Raw genomic sequence first — 24,032 nt, forward strand, 5'->3', positions numbered from 1 at the left:
GGTGGGAAGGGTTTATAAAGCCTTAAAATACATATAAATAATTTTAACGCCGCTACTTTGTGGATTTTCACCTATCTCGGGGGTCACCAGAACGTAACTCCCAAGATAGGTGAGGGATCACTGTATAAGCTCATTAACATAAGGGCAGAGAATTTATCAATATCTTTGTTCCCTCCAGAATTTGCCTATGATTAAGTATTTTAATTGGTCAAGAGGCACAGATGTATTATTACAGAATATATCTTCAACAGGAATAAAGGTGAGTGCAAGTTCTATCACTAACTAACTAGTTATGCAATCTTAGGCAAGCTTCTCAACCTTGTGAATCTAACCTTAGATTTTTTATGTAGTGAAATGAGGACTTTGGACTAGGTGGTGTCTAAGGTCCTATTTGACTTCATTCATCCATCCATCCCCTCATTCATTCAGTAAATAGGTCGAGATTTTTCTATGTATAGGCACTGTATTTAATGTTCTGGAAATACAGTGGTAAATACAATGAAAATCTCATTGAATTTACATTCTAGAACTCCTGTTTTTGAGATAGTAACTCTCAATGTGGTGAGAAGTGACAGGTAAGGCAAATTTTCCAAATTGCCTGGGGAATACTTTTTAAAAAGTATACCTATACTATCATTTGAAATGCAGTCTGCTCCACAGGAAGTAAGCATTGTGGGGAGTCAGTGCTATTGATAAACATTTGTGTTACCCTTCATATAGGCTTGGCAGAAAAAAGGCTGACTAGTAGTGTTCTAAGTGACATAGCAAATTAAAGAGTGCCAGTCATACTGCCCTATTTTGAGGTCTGAAGGAAGACATTAAAACAGCCAACTCTAAGCTTGAAGTTTGAAAATGCACTTGAATTATCAGTCCCTGATTAAAGCCCTAAAACACTTTGAACCAATCAGAATGCTTACCTATCTTATTGTAAGCCATGATGTAGGTTGAACTGATGTGAAAATTCTTTTGACTGGAAACACCACTATCCGCCCTGAACAGTGTGGCTCAGTTGGTTGGTTGTCATTTGGAAAGTGAGAGGCTGCTCGTCTGGGTTGCGAGTTCAGTTTCAGGTTGGGGTGTGTACAAAAGGCAACCGACCCATGTTTCTCACCCTCTCTTTCTCCCTCCCCTTCCCTCTCTCTAAAAAGAAATAAATAAAATTAAAAAACAAAACACCACTATCCTTCCGACAATGAGTTTTAATATGCCAGTATTCTGTATTTAAATACAAACAAACACGCAAACATTAATGATGTCCTAACATCATTAATAAAGGCCTGTCTATGTATTATTTATGCTTTCATGTTCTGAGGATCATAACAAAATCTGAAATGTTGGGAAGTTTTAAAAAATGTATTTCCACTCCCCTCAACTCTAAAAGCTATCACTAAAGTTTAGGCTATAGTCAAACAAAATTACCATAGAAATGTGTATGACCTGAAAACTTAAAAAAACACCTCTAGTTTAACTGTCAGTCATAGAATGTTTTATTTTAAACCTGCTGTTCAACCTTTAAAATACAATACATGTGGCAAAGAAGTAGTTAACACACATCTGCCACAAATTCTGTCTTTGAACTGCCTTTTCTATATTATGTGATATGTTACAATTTCTTTGAATTTCTTACATTCATGGTATTCTTAAAGGCAGCCAATGCCAATTTTTCTGCTTTGAAAACAGTTCCATTAATGTTCTGGAATTGCTTAAAATGACTTTTTCCCTTTATATTTTATTGTTGCCCACATTAGTGAAATAATTCAACATATTATTAATAAGTTGTTGAGAGGTATATGGTACTCAATGTCAACTCTCAACTCCAAGTTAAAATAAACTTCAATCCAAAACAAGCATTTTCCTAAATCAGTATATTTAGCTACTTTTCTCAAAAATAATTCCATTCTGAAATAAGTTTTTTGTGAGATACAGTAGTTTCTTTCCTCTTTTATTCTAACAGAACTCATGCTGTACTTTTTTTCTCAAAATATATTTGACATATTCTGTGCAAATGTTAAGTTCTCAATAGCTTTGTACCTTATTTTGAAAAAGTTTATAAAATATAATTCCTAAAAACAACCTCAACATTAGACAATAGAGGAAGAAGAAACATATCAGACAAAGCCTAATTTTTCACATGAGAAAATAAGTATGTTCTTAAAGCTCCAGTAATACATTCCTTGAAAAAACTCAGAATGCACTTTGGTCATTATTAAACATATTAGAACATAGGCAAATAAAACAAAATGCTTTTGCTGTTTTCTATAGGAAGAAAATATACTAGACAGGCTGAAGTGAGGCTGATGAAAAGGAATGGTAAGAACAAAGTGACATCATGACATGGCTCTGTTCTCTACACATTCCCGATCTTAAGATTATGATTTGGGGATTAAAACTGCACCAATCAAATACATAATTGTATAATTATTTTAAATTCCCTAAAATATTTAAAAAATGCGAGGATATTCAATATGATACACCTTGCACCAAGAAAATTCTAGACTGTTTCAAATAAATTTTTTGTTTTAGAAACTAGATGCTCAGTTAAAAAAGAATTGAAATACATTTCATGGTTCAATTATTTTCTAAAATATTCTTGATTGTACAAATATAACAACTTAAAATCAAGGCCCAATAAAATACCATCATATCTGCCCTACTTACCTAACGTGCCAACACAGTAAATTCTCATTTGGACACTTGGAAAATTATCTGGGGGTTGCAATGGGGGTTGGAGTGGTGGGTTAACATTCCAGGTTAAAAACGTCTAAAATAGCCCTTATATAATTGGGTGGTGATGGGGGGAGGGGATATACCAGATTAAGTTTAGAGGACATAATTTGCGAGGTGAAGCTGCCTCTTCTGAAAATTTGGGTATACAGTACTTTTAAAACTATCAATAAGAGGAGTATTTTATTGGTTCTGAAGTTATTCATTTGAGTGTGGTATGAAGAGCATACACTACAGCGTACCATGGGGAGAAAATTATTTTACTTGAGTAAACATAATGTACTTTAGTAATATCAATAGGCACTTCACTTGTGAGATGAGTATAGACCTCACTCAAAAGGATACCATATCATGCCCTAGTACACTATAACATATCCCATATAAAGAAACGCATTAAAAGTAACAATTTTAAAAAGTGCACATTTTGAGCATGCACAGTTAGAGCTGTGCAAACAGCCCAGTGTTTCAAATAAATACAGTTTATCACTAGTAAATTTTTATCAAAATATCTTACAGTATGGTAACCATTTACAATTATTGCTCTATTAAGAGTTTTATCATCAAAGAGCACTTTGTTGACCTGTTATGTAATACCATATATATTAATACTGAAGGGTGCTTAACTGCAGCTTAATCAGTTTAGATCCTGGCATTGTTCCAAAATAGTTCAAGAGAAACACTGACTGGATCTTGATTTACTGAAGAAAATGCTTTATGGGTTTAGCTGAGTCTAATGCAATATTCCAAAGTTGAAGAAGTTTTCCTCAAGTAAGGCAAGTTTACGGCATTGATGGAGAAACAGTGCTTAGCAATGGCTTCTATTCTCACGATTTGTTGTTTTGTCAATTATTTACGAACAATTACCAGGATCTCAAGTATCTGGATATCAGTTTTATCACCCTTTTCATCAACAACTGAGTATACATCAATGCTAAAAATAAAATATAAAGACTAAAGTAAATGTAAAAAACAGTGAACAAGTAAAATAAATATAAGAATTGCACAAGACAGTGTGATGTAAACACTTCAATTTCCCAGCTGAGACTCCTGAAGCAGAGAGTCAGTGACTACGTTCAGGCAGCTTAGTTGGTACTCTTATTCCGGAAAAGAGGCTACATCTTCTTTTTCTCTGAATTGTCATGATTTAATCTTCCATAGCTAGTAAAAAAATAATACAAGTAGTGATCATTAGACCCAGGTTTAATATCACAACTTATTAAATTATATCACATAATACTATTTTTATCTAAATTTCATTCACGAACAAGTCTATGTTCTATTTTTTAAAACTCTTTTAATCTTTTATTGTCAAGAAGAACTCACTTTAAACAAGTAAAGTGAAAATCAGATTTCTCTTGCTTTCTTTTATAGGGAAGTGGCAATACAGGTATACAACAGGTTTAATGTGAATAGTTTATACCTTGTTCACTAACAGCTGAACATATATTGGAGGATATATGCATTGCTATACAGATAAATAATGTAACTTTTGGCCAAAAAGAGAAAAAGAAAAAAGAAATAGGGTTCTTTTTCTATCAACTAAATTGGACTCAAATTATATGGGTAAAAAGAAATACTTCCCCTTATTTTACAGAGTCCTATTTGTAATGAATACTATTCCAAATCAGAAGTTTCAACAGTATTATAAACCAAGAATGTTTATCATTATTTGAAATTAAGTGTGAAATTATTTTCACTAATTATATACAATATTATCAAAATGATTCGGTTATTGTACATGTGAGACATGTACATGTGGTAAAAGAGTGCTGGGGTAAAATAAATGTCACAGAAATGTAACAGGCCACTAAGTAAGAAAAAAGACCTGTTAAGTTCTTACCTTTAAATTAAATCCAAGCAAGTCACTGATAACACCAGAAACAGCTGACAGGATGACAACCTGGGTGATGTTATAAAGCAGTGGATTCATTGTGAGCCCATATAACCTGAAGGGACTGTCCAACTCCTAGAAGAAGGAAAAAATCATGAGCCCAGATTCATTAAGAATTATCAGTTAAACTAATTCAGGGCAATATACAATGAGAATTTTTTAAAAAAACTGTTTCAAGAAACTGTTATAAACTTTGGATAGTTTTAGAAAGGATAAACTTGGTTAAACCTGAAATAAGTAAATATACTTTAAGAGGTTTTTGTTTTGTTTTGTTTAGGAGAAGGTGACGTCCTTTAAAAGAATTCTGTAACCAATGGATGGCTGCCAGATGGGAAGGGTGTTAGGAGGATTGGTGAAAAAGGTGAAGGGATTAAGAAGTACAAATTGGCAATCACAAATAGTCATGGGGATATAAAGTACAATATAGGGGATATAGTAATATTATAATAATTATGTATGGTGTCAAGTGGGTACTGGGCTTATCAGGGACTTATCAGGGGATATATAAATGCTCAGCCACTATGCATACACCTGAAACTAATATAATATTGAATGTCCACTGTAATTAAGAAAAAACAAAACTATAATCTAAATTTGTAACTCCAACTTCTATCTCAAATGAATGACAAGAAAAGTATTGGTCTTGTAGCTACAAGGTTTGAGAACTTTTTTAGTGTAAGAATAGGAACTTAATCTCTTTTTGCAGAAGAATCAGAAATTTAACTAGCCAATTTTCTAACAATATTAACACACACGTAAAAACTCCTCTTTGAGACAATTACTTTTCTAATACATGAATTAACTGACTGATTCGAACATTTAAAGTTCTTCTTTTAAAAATTCTCACATGAAGATATGTTTATTGAATTTAGGGGGTGTGGGAAGAGAGAAAGAGGAAAAACAACAATACTGACGTGAGGGAGAAACATCGATTGGCTGCTGCCTGTATGCATCCCCACCAGGGATCAAACTGTCAACCCAGGTATGTGGCCTGGCTGGGAATCGAATCATAACCTTTTTGGTGTGTGGGATGACACTTAAACCAACTAAGCCAACCAGCCAGGGCTACAGTTCTATTTTAGGCCAGGCCCTGTACTAGGCTCTGGGAAGTTAAAATTCAGTTTCTGTGCTGAAGGACCTTGCAGTCTAATAGACCTGCAAATAAATAATTAAACTATCAGAGTCCCACAAAAGAGGTATGTATAAAAGGCAGTGGGCCAAGAGGAAGGTGCTCCTAAAACTTAGTGAGTAGGGAGAGTAGGTGTTCTATCAAGACATCTGAGAACATGTTACCTTTGAATTGCTAGAGGTTGCTCAGCATTTTTAGAGTCAAGTACAAAGGAAGAATTACTTCAAACTTAAAAAACTAGCTACTTATGTAAGTAAGGATCATCCTTTAGGCAGACTGTATTTACAGACTGGCACTAAAGGAATTTAATTAGAGGAGTAGCACATTGCATGTGCACATGAGAAAGATCACCAGGTCAGCAGGTCAGCAATGTGGAGGATGGATGAGAGCAGTGAAACCAGAAGCAGGAAGGCCTTAAGAGTTCAGTAGATCTAAAGCTTAACTGAGAGACATGAGGGTCTGACTTAGGGTGGTATTGATAGGGGAGAGGGGATGAATTGGAAGATTTAAAAAAAAAAAGATTTTATTTATTTATTTTTAGAGAGGGGAAGGAAGGGATAAAGAGAGGGAGAGAAACATCGGTGTGGTTGCCTCTCACCTGTCCCCTACTGGGGACCTGGCGGGCAACCCAGGCATGTGCCCTGGCTGGGAATCCAACCGGCAACTCTTTGATTTGCAGGCCAGCGCTCAATCTACTGAGCCACACCAGCCAAGGCGAACTGGAAGATATGTGAGAGGCTGAAACAATGTGCCTGAGAATTTCTTGGCTGTGAACAATGACAGAGAAGGAGCAATTTATATTAAGTCCTAGGTTTCTGACTAAAAGACTGTGTATGATCAAAAAGAGTCATGCGGTCGTGCTTTGTATTTTAGTTATTTTTATATTTCTCTCTGCTGAGATAGAAACCACTTTTATTTCATTTTTTAAAAGATTTTATTTATTTATTTTTAGAGAGAGAGGAAGGGAGGGAGGGAGAAAAAGAGGGAGAGAAACATCAATGTGTGGTTGTCTTTCACACACCCCCTTCTGAGCACCTGGCCCGCAACCCAGACTTGTGCCCTGACTGGGAATCCCACCGGCAACTCTTTGATTTACAGGTCTGTGCTCAATCCATTGAGCCACGCCAGCCAGGTCTTAGAAACTGCTTTTAAATCTCATCTTTATAGCTTCTTCCTGTCTAGCCTAGTGCCTACACTCTGAAAATATTCAATATACATGTATCAAACAAATCCGCCGTCCTCTTCTGAACCCTTTCAATGCCTAATATACTGTCAGGTGCAGTCTATACCAAATTAATACTTTTCAAAGAATTAAACATAACACTGAATTAACCAAAACACTGACACAACTAATTTCATACTATTTTCTGAACACTTATAAACAAGTCTACGAATTATATTCATTTGTTATAGAAATTGAGAATTTAAAAAAAAATTCCCTTTAAGAATTACTAACACTATAAAACATTTTATTAAATTACCTCCAAAGAATTATTATGAGATCAGATATACTGGGATTATATTCTCTTTAATTATTACCAAAAATGATTTGAAAATATAAGTGTTTATTGGTGATACATATTATAATGATTATGTGTTACTACTTTTTAAGCTAATGTAGCCCAAGCAAGAAGACTGCTCTGAGAAAAAAATTTCCAAATTAACACCAAATCTTATTTTTTGAAATCTGTTTTAGGTTTTAGGGGGCAAAAACTTCTAAGATGCCAATGCTACAATATTCTAAACATTGTTAAAAGTCTTAAAATTCATAATAAAAATAATTTGGACTATTTTGTTTAGTTTTACAATGTGAAATAAAATGTAAATTATGCAAATATGCTAAATATAATTTGTAAATAATGTGGATAATCATAAAAACCAAACACAAGGCAGGATCTACAAACTAAAGAGATATATAATGTCAGAACAGCATATTCTACATTATATCTATTTTTTTTACCTTTAGCAGTTTAGTAGCCAGTTTCAAAACATTATTCACTAGTGTCAGTTCCTCTTTTTTGTTAGGTTTCTTCTCCATTTTCAAGTATAGGTTTATCTTTTATAAAAATAAAAGTAAATTAAAAATATTTAAAATTGTAGTATTTATTTTTAAAAGAAATGAAAAGATATTCACTGAAATGTTAATGGTAGTTCTCTGGTTTTGATATTAATATTGATATTCTTCATACTTAACTGTATATTCCAAATTTCCTACATTAAATTTATTTTATAAGAAAATATTTAAAATTCTAAAGTATAATTAAAAGCTGTAACAAGCAATGAAAACTGGACATCATTACTTAAAAGGTGACACACTTTAAAACCCAGAGCCAAACCAACCTAAAAAATAAATAATAGCTAACATAAATCAATTGGTTTGTTTGCTACTTTCCCCTTTCATTTTAACCAAGCTCATTTGACAAGGTTACCCATTTTTTAAAATCAAACTATCCCTGACAAAAATACTCAACAAGTCACTGGCAATACATTTCTTTGAATAACTTCTATAAAATGATTAAGAAAACATTAAATAAATTCATACAAAATAAAGTTAGCCATCAACATTATTATGGTTTATCCTTTCTATTGAATAAAAACTCATTCAAACATGGCGCTTCTATACTGAAAAGCAAACATATCCCACAAATGGTTTAAAATCCATCATTTCTATAAATAGTACTTCTTGTTAAGTGAAAATGGGACATAAAAACAGTAAGTTAGATTTAAATTCTGCATCAAGGCAGAAACATTGAAGAAAGGCTTGAGCCCTATCAAATTTCAAGTTTTACTTTATAACAAATGGTCTTAACCTAGTACCATAGGTTCCTCAATAACTTGAAGTAAATGAAAACATTTTAGTTTCCAGTGACCAGAGGAGAGAGATGAGGGAATTTCAGGGGAGAATGGGAAGGGCTTATAGGAACAAATTTAGAGGACACATGGACAAAAACTAGGGGGAGGGTGGTAATGGGAGGGAGGTGGGGAGGGCTGGGTGGGTGAGCTGGATTGGGAGTGTAAGGGAGAAAGCTACTTGAACAATGATTAAAATAAAAAAATAAAAAAAGAAAACATTTTAGTTTCATATGTACACCATAGACATTAACTTATAATAAACATGCATTCTCACCTGTTCAGTAAGTAATATTGAGGTATTGCTATATTTCTTACTTGTTTCTGATCCAAGGGTAACAAATCTTAGGAGGAAAAGTGTTAAGGAGATGCACCAGATTACCAGTTCCCAATTGTAATGACAATCAAAGAAGATCTCATGCACATGAAGCAACTAAAAGTGTTTGAAAAAGGCAACATGAAGCAATGTTATTTGAACAATTCTTTTAAGAGAAAATAACATTTTACTTCATACAAATTGATCATGAATGTAGTGTTACATTTTAAAAACATTTCATATATACTATGAAATACTTCAAACACAAAAAAAGTATAGGGCATAATGTAATCAAAACCCATGGGGCCTCTACCCATTTGTGTCAAATCTTAATATTTTGCAATATTTTTCAGATTATTGAAAAATAAAAGATAAACGGTTCAGTTGAAGTTCTTTTAAACTTTTCCTTAATTATTCTCCTCCTTCTCTATCCCCTCTGTAAGGGTAATAAATTTTGTGTTTATCTTTTCTTTGCAGTTTATAATTTAGCTACATGTATATCTTTAAACTGTCTTATTTTATATATATTTTAGAATTTGTAAGTGTTATCAGGTCCACCTCACTCTTCAATTTGCCCTTTATTCCACTGAACTTTGGTTTCAAGAATTATCCATGTTGATACATAAAACTCAAACTCATTCATTCTAACTCCTATAAAGTATTACAGTGAAAGAATCAAGTATAGTATATTGGCTTCCTCTATCCATTAACATTCATTTTGTTGCTAACTTTCCTTATTATAAAAGCACTGCAATAAACATTCTGTTATGCTCTCTTTGTGCACACATGTAAGACTTACTCTAGAAGTTAATATCTAAAATAAAATTGCTGAGTCCTTGCATATTCAACTTTATTAGATATTATGAATTTGTCTCTAAAACAGTTGTTTGTACCAATTTGTACTCTCAGCAGTGTTTTCAGTTTCCTTTGCCCCTCATTTTTGCCTATACTTGGTATTATTAAACCAATCTGATACGTGTACATTGTTTTCTTACTTTTTTGACTTTATTTTTCCTGATTCTTAGGGAAAATGTATATGATTCATGTGTACTAATCATTTGGGTTTCCTCTTCTGTAAGTTAAGTTTTTCTATTTCATATCTACTTTTCCTCTTTTGCCTGCTTTTCTTATTGATTTTAGAAGTTACTTATATATTCTGAATAACAATGCCATTTAAGTCACATATTTTGCCAATATTTTTCCTCAGACTACATTTTGTCATTATGGTATTTTTTTGTAGTATGTAAAGTTTTAAGGGTGGGGGTAGGGTAGAAGAATATATGAAAGTGTATGAGTCAGGCAAAATTCTAAAATATTTATTAACTGACCCTTTATAGAAGTAGTTTGCTGATCTCTGGCTTAAAGAACAAAATTGATTTTTTTTAATGTTGATGTAACCATTTTTGTTAATCTTCATCTTCTAAAAAAGTATCATATTTTTAATAATTTGTGAAGTCACTTGGATTTTCTATATATACAATCATATAGTCTATGATTTTGTTTTTTTCCTTTTTCATATTTATATCCATTTATTTCTTTTTCCTGTCTTCACTGGTTAGTACCCTCTATCAAAATGCTGACTAGAAGTGGTAGAGAGGTTGTGTCTTATTTCTGATTTTAAAATGAACACCTCTAAGGTAATGAGTATTGTATGTACAATGCTTGCTCCAATTTTTGAAAGATACAATTTATCGTATTAAGGACAGTACTTTCCAGTCACTGCATTATAAATCTCCACTGAAATTTACCAATTTGTTTTCTGCATCAATTGAAATGATAAGATGTGTCTTCCTTTAACCAACTAAAGGAATTCAAATTAGATTAATAGATTTTCTTTCCTTTTTTAAAAGATTTTACTTATTTATTTTTAGAGAGAGGGGAAGGGAAGGACAGAGCAAGAGAAACATCATTGTGTGGTTGCCTCTTGCATGCCCCATACTGGGGACCTGGTCCACAACCCAGGCATGTGCCTTGAATGGGAATCAAACTGGAGACCCTTTGGTTCACAAGACTGTGTGAACTGTACTTAATCCACTGAGCCACACCAGCCAGGGCAATCAATGGATTTTCTAAAGTTGAAAATCTTTGCATTCCAGGAATAAACTATCTTGGTCATGGCGTATTTATTGTTATTAAACTGCTGGCTTCATCATCTTAGTATTTTGCATCTAAGTTAATAAGGGAAATTTACTCATGGTTTTCCATTTTCATATTATCTCTCTAGTGTTGATATCAAGGTTATATTAGATGCAAGAAATGAACTGGGGAAATATGCAGTTGTTCTCTCATTATTTTGTGTAAGATTAGGATTACCTGTAAAAGCGCACGAGTCTAGAGGGTATTTGTTGTTGGTAGATTTTTAAACTACTGAAACAATATTGCTTTATGGTTATAGATCTCAGTTTTTCAATTACTTTTTTTGAGTCTATTTCAATAAATTATGTAGTTCTACAAAACTGTTGATCTCAGCTTTTAACTTTAATGAGATAAAGTAACTTCTACCAATATTCTTTTGAAAAAATCCTCATCTGTGCCAGTATTTTCAGTTTAATGCTCTGCTTTTTTCTTTTAAAATGTTATTTATGTTTTAAAATTTCTAAATGTATGAGTTTTTTTGTTGCTGTTACTATTTTCTAATGGTATTACAGCTAAATCAAGTGGTCTGTGTATCAGTTGAGAATTAACCTATGGCCTAGAACATAGGAAAGTTTTTATAACTGTCCTTATGTCTGAAAAGAATATGTATTCTCCAATTTTAGAATAAAAGTGACTATCTTGTTTAGATACATATCTTCATTATATTTTTTATCTGCTTAATCTATCAATTACTAAAAAAAGTGTTGATACCTCCCAATGTGGTATTCTGTCAATTTCTCACTACAGTGCTACTGATTTTGGCTATAACAGATATATTTGAAGTTATAGGATCACATGCATACAAACTGACCTTCTTGATGAATTATTCTTTTAATTTTTGTCAGGCTTCTTTGATTACAGTCTATTTTACTTGATATTAATGAAAGTTTACCAGCTTTCTCTTGGGTAGTGTTTGTCTTTTTCTATATTTTTACATTCAAGACCTTTCAATATTATGATGTTTCATGTTGCTATCAATAAATAGATATTATGTTTATAAGAGACAAAAAAATCAGATACATTTCAGGAACATGGAAATTAAACCCTGAAGAAAAGATTGAGATGTAATTAGAAATTGGGAGTACAAAATTCAGTCTTTTCCTTTTGGTTGCTTTTAAGATTTTTCTCTTTGCTTTTTGGTGTTCTACAGTTTCCATATGATGTGTCTAAGTGTGGCGAAAATTAATGTCTTTCATCAATTCAGAAAAACTCATAGCCATTATTGCTCCAAATATTGTTCTCCCTCTTCTTTCCACCTAGAATTCCCGTTAGATGAATAATGGATCTCCTGTCTCAATCCCCTTTTTGTATTTCCATCTCTTTATCATTGTCTTATATTCTGGGTAATTTTTTCGCTTCTTGAAGTTCACTATCTTTATCTGTTTTCAATCTACTTTGTTCTGTTTGTTGTATTTTTAATGTCAATGCCATATTTTTTATTTCTCAGAAGTACTATTTGGTTCCTCTTTGAAATCTATCTTTTTTTTTTAAGATTTTATTTATTTATTTATTTTTAGAGAGGGAAGGGTGGGAGGGGGAGAGAGAGAGAGAGAGAGAGAGAGAGAAACATCAATGTGTGGTTGCTGGGGGCCGTGGCCTGCAACCCAGGCATGTACCCTGGCTGGGAATCAAACCTGTGACACTTTGGTTCGCAGCCTGCGCTCAATCCACTGAGCTACGCCAGCCAGGGCCTGAAATCTATCTTTTTAATAGTGTTATCTATGTGTTTATTCCTTTAAAACAAGCTTATCTTACAGTTTCTATCTGATCAGTCTATTATCTGAAGTAGATGGAGATCTATTCCTGCTGTTTATTGATCTGTTAATGTGCTCATGCACTGCCTCTTCATGTGTTCTAAAACCTGAAGAGGCTTTATTTGTGAAATATCTTGTGAGTCTTAGATTGAAGTCACATACCCCAGAACAGTCTTGGTTTTGCTAGGAAGCAAAACCAAGAACTACTTTTTATATTAACAGGGGTTACAGGACAAGACCTATAATGTACATTTGAACCTGAACCTGTAGTAAGTGCAGATCTATAGTTCTTAGGACTTTCCCCTACCTCCTCGCCAGAGTTCAGGCAGAGTCAGAGACAAGCTTCCTTATCTCCTTCCTGTGCTGGTGGCCAGATTGCTTTTCTTATTCTACCTTTTCACAGAGATGACAGGCTTTTGAGGTTCTGGTTTTATGCGTAAGCATGTGTAAGAACATGTGCAGGTTGAAGCCTTATCTTCTGTCCTCACGTGGGCATAAAAATCTCAAGTCTCTAGGATATTAAAATTGACAATGTACCTCCCTTCTTTATCCTACAGCATTAACACATATAGTTAATTGCTCTGTTTTTCAGTTTTATCTTCACTTTGGTCCCTTACTGTCTTATAAACTCAGATATGTATATAATATGTTTATTAAAAAGCTGGGTTTTATTTTTCTAGCATTATATAATGTTTTAAAGCAGAAGAATTTTCAGGTGATCTAGTATGACATATTACTTAAAGCAAAAGTTTAAATTTCATAGTACAAAATATATCCTGAGATACATTTGTGTTTCCTGACTAATCTTGGTCAACAAGAATTCTTTTACAGACATGACACAGTTAAGTCACAATGACAACTCAGATATAAAATAATTAATGTTAAACGTGAATAGAGCAGAGATTCATGGAAAATAGTCCGAAACAATTTCATAACTATAGTCACTCATAAGTTTGTTTGGGGAAATAAAGATATTCAAGTGAACTGTAGAGAAAAACTGATATTCATGCCTAATCAATAAACATCTAAAAATATTAGATGTATCATGCTAGCCTAGCCACTAGTGTGATACAGAAATGAGTAAGATGTGTTCATTTATTCTACTGAAAAAAAAAATAAACTGCAAAAAGCCAATTTCAAAATTGTGTAACTAGTCTTCCTTATATTATTACTTTATTATTAGAAAACCTTCTGAAGCTGGATCTTTATAGTTCTGATTATTTAATTTCTACACAAAACAAGTTAACTCACCTGAGCACAACAGATAAATACAACTGAGATAGTCAACAGGAAAGCAGAAGAAACTATTACATCAACTGATCGCTGAGGACCTCGACGCTGGGGGATAAAAAGGAAAACACTTTTAAATGTATTTACTAATTAGCAGCTAATTCCATGATTTCAATTAAGGTGCTGATCCATCACTAAAGGTTGATCATTACTTACAATGTTTAAAATATAATTCATTTGTCAGATAAACTTAAATTATAAAGGGTTACTATTTCCTGAGGATTTGCAACACAGTGAAAATAGCGAATATATAGCCTGGAATTCTTAGCATAACTTTCTAAATTCTTAACATATTTCATTTTTTCAAACACTAATTATTCACTCAATAAATGTTCCTTAAGCACCTACTCAGAATGAGGTACTGTGCTAGATGGTGGAAATACAGAAGATAAAACAGACACAGTCCGTACCTTCACAGGAACCAGTAGGAAGTCAGACATCAATCTCATAAGCACAGATATATGTGATAAGTTGTGGTGAGTGCTATGAAGGAAAAGTATAGGTTGTTTTGAGAAAACTGGTAGGGAGTCACTCCTTAAGAGAGATCTTTCCAGGCCAACCCTCCTAACTCCCAAATACAAGATTGTGTGGGCCTAGGAAGATCTTCCTAAGAAAGTGGTATTTATACCAAACTAGGTGCAGGGGTAAGAAGGCACATGGTAATATTCTTGGCAGAAGGAAGAGCATGTGCAAGAGCACAGAACAAGAAAAACTATACTGCATTCAAAGAACTGAAGAAGTCTGTGTGGCTGGAATGTACGGAAAAGTGTTTCAAAATTAGACAAGAAAAGACAGGCAAGAGCTAGTAGGTCGTGAAGGGCATTACAAGCCCTATTTGATTGTGATCTTTATCCTAAGAGCAGTGGAGAACCTTCAAAAAGTTTTAGAATTATATGGTCAAATCTACATTTTTTAAAAAGATCTCTGGTGGCAGACTGAAGAAAATATTGGAAGGAGGAAATATGAATGCTGGAAGGCCAGTTAAGAGGCAACTGCAGTGGCCTAAATTGGTTCCAGTTAGGGTGGTGGAAATAGAGATAAATATAAATACTGTAAATGAATTCAAGTCATATTATGGAAACAGAAAGGGTGGAAACTGGTGATAAACTGGGTGTTGGAAATGCAAAAGAGGGAAGTAAATTCCAAGGCTAATTCCAGGTCTGGGGTTTAATGTCACTGAAGTGTAAGGGTAAGGAATTTTATCTCATGGACAGTGGGTGGCATGTGGTTAACATTAAATGTTTTCTGAACAAATTAATCAACATACAAAAGAATGCAATACTATGTAGAGTTGATAAAGAAGGGAAATTTGGGATGGCTTCTTGCTAAGTCATGCAATGAAGACTTATTCATCCCTCCGTATAACAGAAATGTCACAGTGAGAAAAAATAATCTATGTCAATTTGTAGCATTTCCCAGTGGAGACTAAGTTAGTTGAATTTAACAAGTTAAATAAGCAGAACAATGAATATATTAAATAGAAGGGTAGACAAAGAGTACAAACATTTTTCATTTCTTTCAATGTTACTTCAAAATAAAAAGCATTAAAGATCTAGGTATGTTGGAGGATATTTGGTCAACAACTTATATAATGAAATTCATTGCTACTTTATGCAACAAAGAAATAATCTTCAGAGGTATTTTCCCAAAATTAATTAAGAAGTTTCCCATTTCCCACCTGAGGTCTTTTTTTTAGTATCTTACCTCCATGATTAGGGAAGTTATTTTAAAAGATTAAAGAAAAAGAACAGAATTAAAAGAATGGTTTAGAATGGCAAGCTAATATTTTTAAATAGTAATAGGTCACTTCATTGAAGGGACTCTGATTTCAGATTTTTTTTTTTAGATTCTTTTTTAAGCAATGGGCTCCCTCTGCTGGCTTGTGATAACCATCCCAGGTAGAAAAGATTTAGAGAACAAAGATAAACTTAGGACAATCATCTTGAATCATCTACTTCAAATTCATTTATACCTTTTAGACTTCAGGTGCTTTACTATAAAGAACCAGTTAAACATTTACTTTGGATTTCTGCATATGGAGCACAAAAAATACTAAGTATGGCCCCACAGCATTATGTGAGTATGTATGTGAGTACACATCTAGACATACCTTCATACTGACAAAGAAAGGGGAACTCTGAGAGGGAGCCGGCACATTAAGAGTACTTTTATCACTATTATTCTACCTTAAGATAGGACCGAAGAGATAGCCACATTTTTATATTTTGTACTTTCTTCAACCGGAAATGAGGAACCTCAGATTTTCGAGCCCTCCTTGCTGATGTTAAATGTCCAAAGAGTTTTGCAAAAAGTAAGCGCTAAAAAAGATAAAGGTAAGGATTAATTTTGAAGAAGATTACCAAAGAAAAACAAAAGTCAACAAAATATAGATTGTTATGATTTTATTTGGTTAAGTACTATAAAAACAAAACAAGAAATGAATTAGCAGATCAAAATAATTTAATGAAATACTAAGATATTTCAGGAATACTTTGAATATTGGGAAAAGGATAAAATATTCTCTATTCAGAAGTCTATAATATACCCACCTGTTTATAAGTTCTTTCTGCTACACAGAGCAAAAAAAAGAAAATCCACACAAGAGACACACGAACCACAAAACTTATAATAACCATAGAAAAAACTATGACATCTTCATTAGAACCGAATGCAATCAGATAAAGTTCTGAAGCAGAATGTGCTGTGAGTTGTTCCAAGTCTGTAGCTTGGGAGAGTCGGAAAATAAATGGAGTTAAACCCAGGATGACAGAGACTGCATTTCCAAAAATCTGGTATCCTATTCCTGGTACATGGCTATTCACCTTTAGAGAGAGAAAGGAAAAAAAAAAACTTACACGAATTTCACCTACAGTAAAATGAATTCATTTTAAGCATGATTTTAGTTATAGCAATATTAAATTGGTTTGTTAAAATATATTAGTTTTAATACAAGAGTAATAAAATTTAAATTTACTCAAAGTTTGAGAGCCTAATACATATAAAAAGTAAGTCATTATTTCTTCAGTTTTTTAAAACAGTTCATTATCAGATCTCTAATTCATTGAGTAGATGCAAAAACGATTAACTATCTTGGTCTTACCCAGATGTTAAAAAAATTCTATGTATCTCATTATTTCAAAAGTTAGAAAAACAGGGTAAAGTAATTATAAAAAAGGAAACTAGAAGTTAAATCATTGAAAAATATAGGAATGGCAGAACTTGGAAAAAACCTTAAATATTATCTAGCTAACTTTTTATCATTTTATATATTATGTAGGTGACTTGCTAAGTTCACCAATAGTTAAAGATGTAGAGCACCAACTAGAGATTCCTTATTGATAGTTTTTCATTTGCTTACAGTGATATGAAAGTAGATCAATTTCTACACTAAGTTATTTTAATTCCAGTCCTACATAAAGTGTGTACAACAGTTCTAGCATAACAACACATATGAAATTTAGAAATGGAAGTTAAATTGTGACTGGTTGTCCAGAGGAGTCAGGTAAAAATTTAAAAGTAGCAATGATCTGATAAAAAAAAAATTGTAATAGAAACTGAAATTAAAATCCACAATATTTGTACTCTACTCTCAACTACTCAAGATGTTTACCCTTAGCTGAATTTCTTCTATACATTTAACTAGGCAAGCAAGTATTAATATGAATTTTCTTCTTTGCATTTTTTTTATGTCTGGGCACTAATAAATAAATGAGGCAGGAAGGATGATAAAGAAAAATAAATCTTCACCAAAACTTCCAAATATCTAGCAGCTCTTCAGTTTGATCCACTGAAAGCAAAAGAAAGAATAATATAAAAGAAGAAAATTTTAGATTGTATCTATTCTTGGTCACAAGAATGAAAATGATAAAAGATGAGAGTGGTTTGCTGACAAATCACTGTTTAAATCAATGACAAAGTCAACTACAAATGACTTTTTTTTGAAGTTGGATAAACGAGGTGAGTAGGTTATAAGCATAACATTCTAGTACTTAGTATATTAATATTAATAATCACTGTTTTATCCTTGAACTAAAAGAATAAAAATTTAAAAACTCACTCGGTTCATTATCATTCCACTGATTTCAAGTACAGACATATCTGCTTTCTTACAGTCATTGCCTTCCCAAACTATAGCGCTTATTTTTTCTAATCCCGGGTGGGAGCTGTGGAGCCAGGGCAAATGACTCTATAAAAAATAAATAGAAATTGGTGAATATGTGTATCTCATTTCATAAATAAAACATATGCATGTATATACTATATACACACAATTTTAACTATATTGTACTAAAAACAAATAGGTTAATGCATTTGTATTTTATAAATAGAACATATATAGCTATACATAGCCATGTATGTATCTATACACACAGAATTCAATGACACTAAAATCTTTTCTTAAGATATTCCAGTAATAAAAATATGTAAAGAACTTTCTCTAACATTAGGCAACATGTTGTTCAAAAATATTCTAAAAATGTGTCAGCAAAAGCACTTAGTTGTGATCTGCCTACATAGCTACTAATGTTCAAAGACAAACGGATATCACACTGTTCATATTACTAATAGTTCAAGTTATGATCATTCAATACAAAAAATATGACCACTGAGATATGAACTTCTTTGAAAGAGTAAATAGTGATACAATATCATCCTGAAAGACACTCTTCCTCATACACCTACTCCTAACATTTGACTTACTTCTCTGATATTTTACTCTGTTTTTCTCCAAAGGATCAATTTAGCTTTCTTTTCCTCAGAGCAAATATTGCAAACTGAAGCACACAGAACTAGAAAAACTCTGCCAAGTAATATAAAGTGTTTCTCAAAGTTTCAAGAAATAAAAAAAAAGGTAAAAAAGAAAAACTGAAAGCTTTAATACAAAGGATCAGATGTTTACGTTAGCTTTTTATTTGCTTTAGATCTATAATTAAAGGAATAAAAGTTCAAAACAGGATAGCTGGGGATTAAAGATAGCAACACAATTAATGAAATGGTAATTGTTACATTATCAGATACTGACAGAAGTTAACGCTAAAAGATTAGACCCAGAATGGGATGAATTTCTTTGTTGACCTTACAGTATTTCTATATTGATTTTATAACATACTTCATTAAAATGACTTCTAATAATGAACAGAATAATCTATTCTACTTTTATTTATTCTTTGGAGGACCAAAGATGATGAAAATAGGATTAAGATATGTTTCTGTAATTTTTTTAAAGATTGTATTTCTTTATTTTTTGAAAGAGGGGAAGAGAGGGAGAGAAACATCAATGTGTAGTTGCCTCTCATGCACCCCTTACTGGGGAGAGCTGGCCCCCAACCCAGGGATGTACCCTGACTGGAAATCGACCCTGCAACCCTTTGGTTTGCAGGCCAGCACTCAATCCACTGAGCCACAGCAGCCAGGGCTGTTCCTGTAAATTTAAGGAATATATTTTACTCTAGTGTGTGTAGAGTTGCACTGATTCATTACAATTAAAGGTATAAAATAATAGTTCAACAATATGTAAGAAAGCAGATGAGGGAAATTATTATTCTGACCTCATTAATTTCATTTATGTAAAACTATATATACTATGTTTACTATAAACAGCATAAAAACTCATGAATAATTACAGGCAAACCACATGCCAGTAGTCACGCTACTGGCAAAGCTCTTTTGCATGTAGCTCTTCGACTATCAAAAGGTTTCTTCTAAAAATTTATCTTTCCCAAAGACAGAGCATCGTACTTTTTTATTGATTTAAAAGAGAGAGAGGAAAAGAGAAAGACATCAATTTATTGTTCCACTTATTTACGCATTCATTGGTTGATTCTTGTATGTACCCCGAAAAGGGACTGAACCCGCAACCTTGGTGTATCAGGACAATGCTCTAACCAACTGAGCCACCCAGCCAGGGCTCCAAAGACATGGTATTTTAATATACATTAGCCTTAATGGTATGTATTTCACTACTGGAGAGACTTAAGAACTATGAAATTCTGGTAGTTAACCAACCACAGATTTCAGCCACTGACACAGTCTCTCTCTCCCCACCCAAATCTTTCCTTCCCTCCCTCCCCTTCTTTTAACTCAGTCTGTAACAGTGAATTAAAAGTTTTCCAGTTACATGAAGCAAGGAATATCAATTCCATAAGGGTCCATCAACAGACAGAAAGAGAAATCATGAAGTTCTTCACTCTCCTTACGACTGTACTCATTTTGCCTAGCTACCTTCCCAGTTACTCTAACTATATTTGTTCATCATTTTCCCATTTCTAGAAAGCCAAAAAAAGGCATTAGATAAGAGAGAAACTAGAAACTGGTGATTTTAAAAGAGTTAATTAAAAAACCCATGCCTGTGTATTTGTCAAATGTACATATGTGTGTGTGTGTTTGTCAAATGTATGTATTCTGAAAAAGTCTTCTTGAAACGTACTGCCTAAATGTATGGAGAGCAGCATTACAATAAAATATTTTTTTAAAGGCTCAGGAAAAGCATCAGAGCAAATAATACTGTTTTATAATTTTATCACATAGGTTCTTCTTCGTATGTTCAAACTGAAATTTGGAACTCTTTTAATGATTGTTTTTATCCTCATTCAAAATCTTAACTGCTTTAGCTCCTTGTTCAACCAAAATTGCCTGAAAACCATAACACTTAAATGGTGGCAGGTTTTATTTCAAATAAATTCTCCATGAAAACTGCTTTATCGGAGTTTCCACCTGTGGGAGCTGTCTCTATTAAAATCTGGCTTTTCCCACCAAAAAATGAATTTCACTTAAATATGGCTTTATATTTTATTAATTATTCAGCCATTACTAGAGGAGGAAATTTTCCCCTGCAGAAATGTTTCAGTTACTATTTAAGAAGAAAATAAAACAAAACTACAAATTTGACTAAAGTACACCGATGCAAAAGCTCGGTGTTTCTTCATGAGGGGCTTTTCAGTCTTTATGATAGACTAAAAAGGGCCCTCCAAACCTAGTAAGAAACAAAAACCTGGTATAGCTTTTCATTAAAGAGGACTATTTTCCATTACATGGCTACTAGTAAAACTGAAAACTTGAGCTTATTTTTCAGAGGTCTGAGAATAACAAATGTGTGTAAAATCAAGTCTTTCATCCCAAAGTAAAATCAATGGAAAACTAGAATTTTATAATTAAATATGGAGAGTAGAACATTAAAATCTTTATCTTACCAAAAAATAAGCAGAATGATGTGAAAGATTGAGGGCACATTTGTTCTATATAGGATTTTTTTAATGAATCCTATAAATCCTATAAATCCTATAAATTCATTAAAAACAATTTTTAATCATTTAGGAAAGACCTAATTACCATGCTTTAAATTTTTTTTACTTCATTTCATTCATTCATTCAACTTCTATTTATTAAACACCTACCATGTACCAGACACTGTACAATACAACAATGATCAAAAGAACACATGGTCCTTGCTTCTGTGCAGCTTATGATATCTCTGGGAAAACAGTTCACAGGCATTTTCTTAAACCTCAATTCTAGGTGTTATCCTCAGTGACTTGGATGAATATGCAAAAAAATAACTGCACATTCATCCTCATGGATCAACCCTATTCACACTGATTACTTGTTCATTGCCTTTTCACTTCTTAAATTCCAAGGAACTTTAGTTATTGCCATGGCCACAACCTGGACCTTGTTACCACACAGAATTTCTTTACTTCTAAAATGAGTCTTTAACTACACCTCTGATCTCACCAGGTCTCTCAAACCTTCAATTCTAAAACACTTGTTTCCTTGAACACACCTATCCTTCAACCTACCAATCTCTTCTTGGTTTCATTTCCTTCCCAGTCTAACATGTCTAGACTCTTAGCATATCCATTATTTCAATGAATATATATCATCCCCTCTCCTGTCTCTTGAATAACAGCTATTTGTTTAGTGAGCACCTATGCTGTGTGACTTTGGGTGCATTACTTAGTTCTGGGCCTCAATTTTCTCATCTATAAAATAAAAAAATAAACCACATTGTCAAAGGTTGTGAGGATTACATGAGATAATGAATCTAGATTACGCTGCACTCTACCTGGCATGTAGTAAATACTTATTAAATGTTTGCTGTTATGATTATGATGACTATATTCTAGAGAGTATCACACAACTGTGTGGAATGAGCAACTACAAATTCATGGTTTCAGATTCTTACTGGACCTTCAACAATGTGACACTGTGACTTTTTAAATTGGCACTGACTACACTGACACATATACTCTCTCGCTACTATCTCCATTTCCCTCAAATGATAACTTCAAGACTTCATCATCCGCAAGTCCCCTATCCTATCATCCACTTGTTAACAGACCCACTAAACTCCTGCACTCACAGAATAGAGATCAGGCAGTAACTCTCCCATCATCTTACTTGCTTCATGCACTCTTCCTTTTCCTCCTATTTCAACAGATGTATTTCTCTTCCTGCTGAAGAGAAATTCAGGCTTCCTAATTATGCTTTCCCACCAGAGTCCTAACATCATTCAATTTTTCCTCTTGTACCTCTTCAATTCTTCCCTACTGGTTTTCTCCTATGTACATATGTGCTCAAATATTTCACATCTTTAGGAGGGGGTGGGGACTAAAACTCTGTTTCCTCATCTAACTAGTACTTCCTTTTTTCCAAACTTTCCCAACTGTACTTCTTAAACCTCATTCCTCATTCCTCAAACTCCCTGTAGCAAAGCTTCTTTCCCTGACACTTTCCTTTAACCAATGCCAAAACTAATGTATGTATTTTAAAATGAGATGTTTCAACCAGATAGTGTAACAACAGGTTTTTATCATATTTTAACTTTCCCTCTTTTTGCTCCAGATATTTTAATTAAAAAAATGTTACAGGGAAAATTGAAACTCACTTTGTACTTCATTCCCTTTTATTCTCCGGATTTACTGCCCTAAGTTTGTTTACTATTCCCTTGTATGTTTTTATACTCCTACTGTATATGGTTTTATCCATAATAATATATAATATAGTCTTTCACACTTTAAAACTTAGTATAAATGGTATACTGTATGTATACTTCTACAACTTGCTTTTTTCATTAACAATTCACAAAATTTATTCCTTTCAACATATAAAGCTTTCATTCCATTTCACTGCTATATTCTTTTATCATATAATCATGATGTATTAACTCTATTGTTGGCTACTATATTATTTTTCATTTTCAATATCATGCACATAAAAATTATTTTGATATGTCTCCTTGTGCCCATCTTCTACGGTTTCCTTACAGATGAAAGAGTCCTAGAGGATGCAGGCCTTCAATCTTCCTACATAATGATAAACTGCTCTCCAAAGTAGTTGTACAAATTCATAATTAACATCAGCACAGAATGAGTTCTTTCTTCACATTCTTGCCAATACTGAAATTTATCAGATTAAATAATTTTTGACAATCTGATCAATATGAAATTGTATCTTGTTCTAATTTACATTTCCCCGATTACTGAGAAGGCTAACCATTTTTACTTATTATATATTAGCCCTCTAGGGGAATAGCCTGTTTGCATCCTTTGTCCATTTTGCTGAGTCATTTGTCTTTTACTTGTTCATCTGTTGAAGTTCTTTGTGTGCTCTGTGTAGTAAGACTTTTGATAGTTAATGTGTTGGGAATATCTTCTATCACTATGGGTGGCTTGTCTTTTAAAACTATTTATGGCTTAATTTGTAGTTCCAAGTTTTACATTTTAAGATATTCAAATGTGTCAATCCCCTAATTTTTTGTTTGCTTGTGCTTTTTATATTGTTTAAAAATTCTTCTCATACCCGAAGAAACAAAGATTTTTCTCCTATACTTCCTTCTAAGTATTTTAAAGTTTTGCTTCATATTTAGAAGTATTTTTTTTCCTTTTAGGAACTATCTGGAATAAATTTTTATGTATGGATAATCGTTTGACCCACAACCATATA

At 32.9% G+C, this 24,032-nt stretch overlaps 1 protein-coding gene across 5 annotated transcripts in view; it reads right to left on the reverse strand.

Annotated features, from left to right (window-relative positions):
- Positions 1-1,179: 1,179 nt before the first annotated feature.
- Positions 1,180-24,032, reverse strand: part of PHTF2 (putative homeodomain transcription factor 2) — a 134,768-nt gene continuing 111,915 nt past the window's right edge. For 4 of the 5 annotated variants that reach the window (XM_036010706.1, XM_028525369.2, XM_028525367.2 and 1 more), the window contains 8 exons: positions 18,148-18,276; positions 16,640-16,912; positions 16,277-16,408; positions 14,052-14,138; positions 8,872-9,027; positions 7,705-7,800; positions 4,565-4,690; positions 1,180-3,882 (listed from right to left, as the gene is read on the reverse strand). In XM_036010706.1, the coding sequence (XP_035866599.1) occupies positions 3,862-3,882; positions 4,565-4,690; positions 7,705-7,800; positions 8,872-9,027; positions 14,052-14,138; positions 16,277-16,408; positions 16,640-16,912; positions 18,148-18,276 (1,020 nt within the window). In that variant the 3' untranslated portion in view covers positions 1,180-3,861. Of the gene's footprint in view, positions 3,883-4,564; positions 4,691-7,704; positions 7,801-8,871; positions 9,028-14,051; positions 14,139-16,276; positions 16,409-16,624; positions 16,913-18,147; positions 18,277-24,032 lie in introns of those variants that run through there. The other variant, XM_036010708.1, reaches the window with a different exon arrangement.

The sequence above is a fragment of the Phyllostomus discolor genome, chromosome 10 (assembly GCF_004126475.2).
Source record: "Phyllostomus discolor isolate MPI-MPIP mPhyDis1 chromosome 10, mPhyDis1.pri.v3, whole genome shotgun sequence".
Lineage (NCBI taxonomy): Eukaryota > Metazoa > Chordata > Mammalia > Chiroptera > Phyllostomidae > Phyllostomus > Phyllostomus discolor.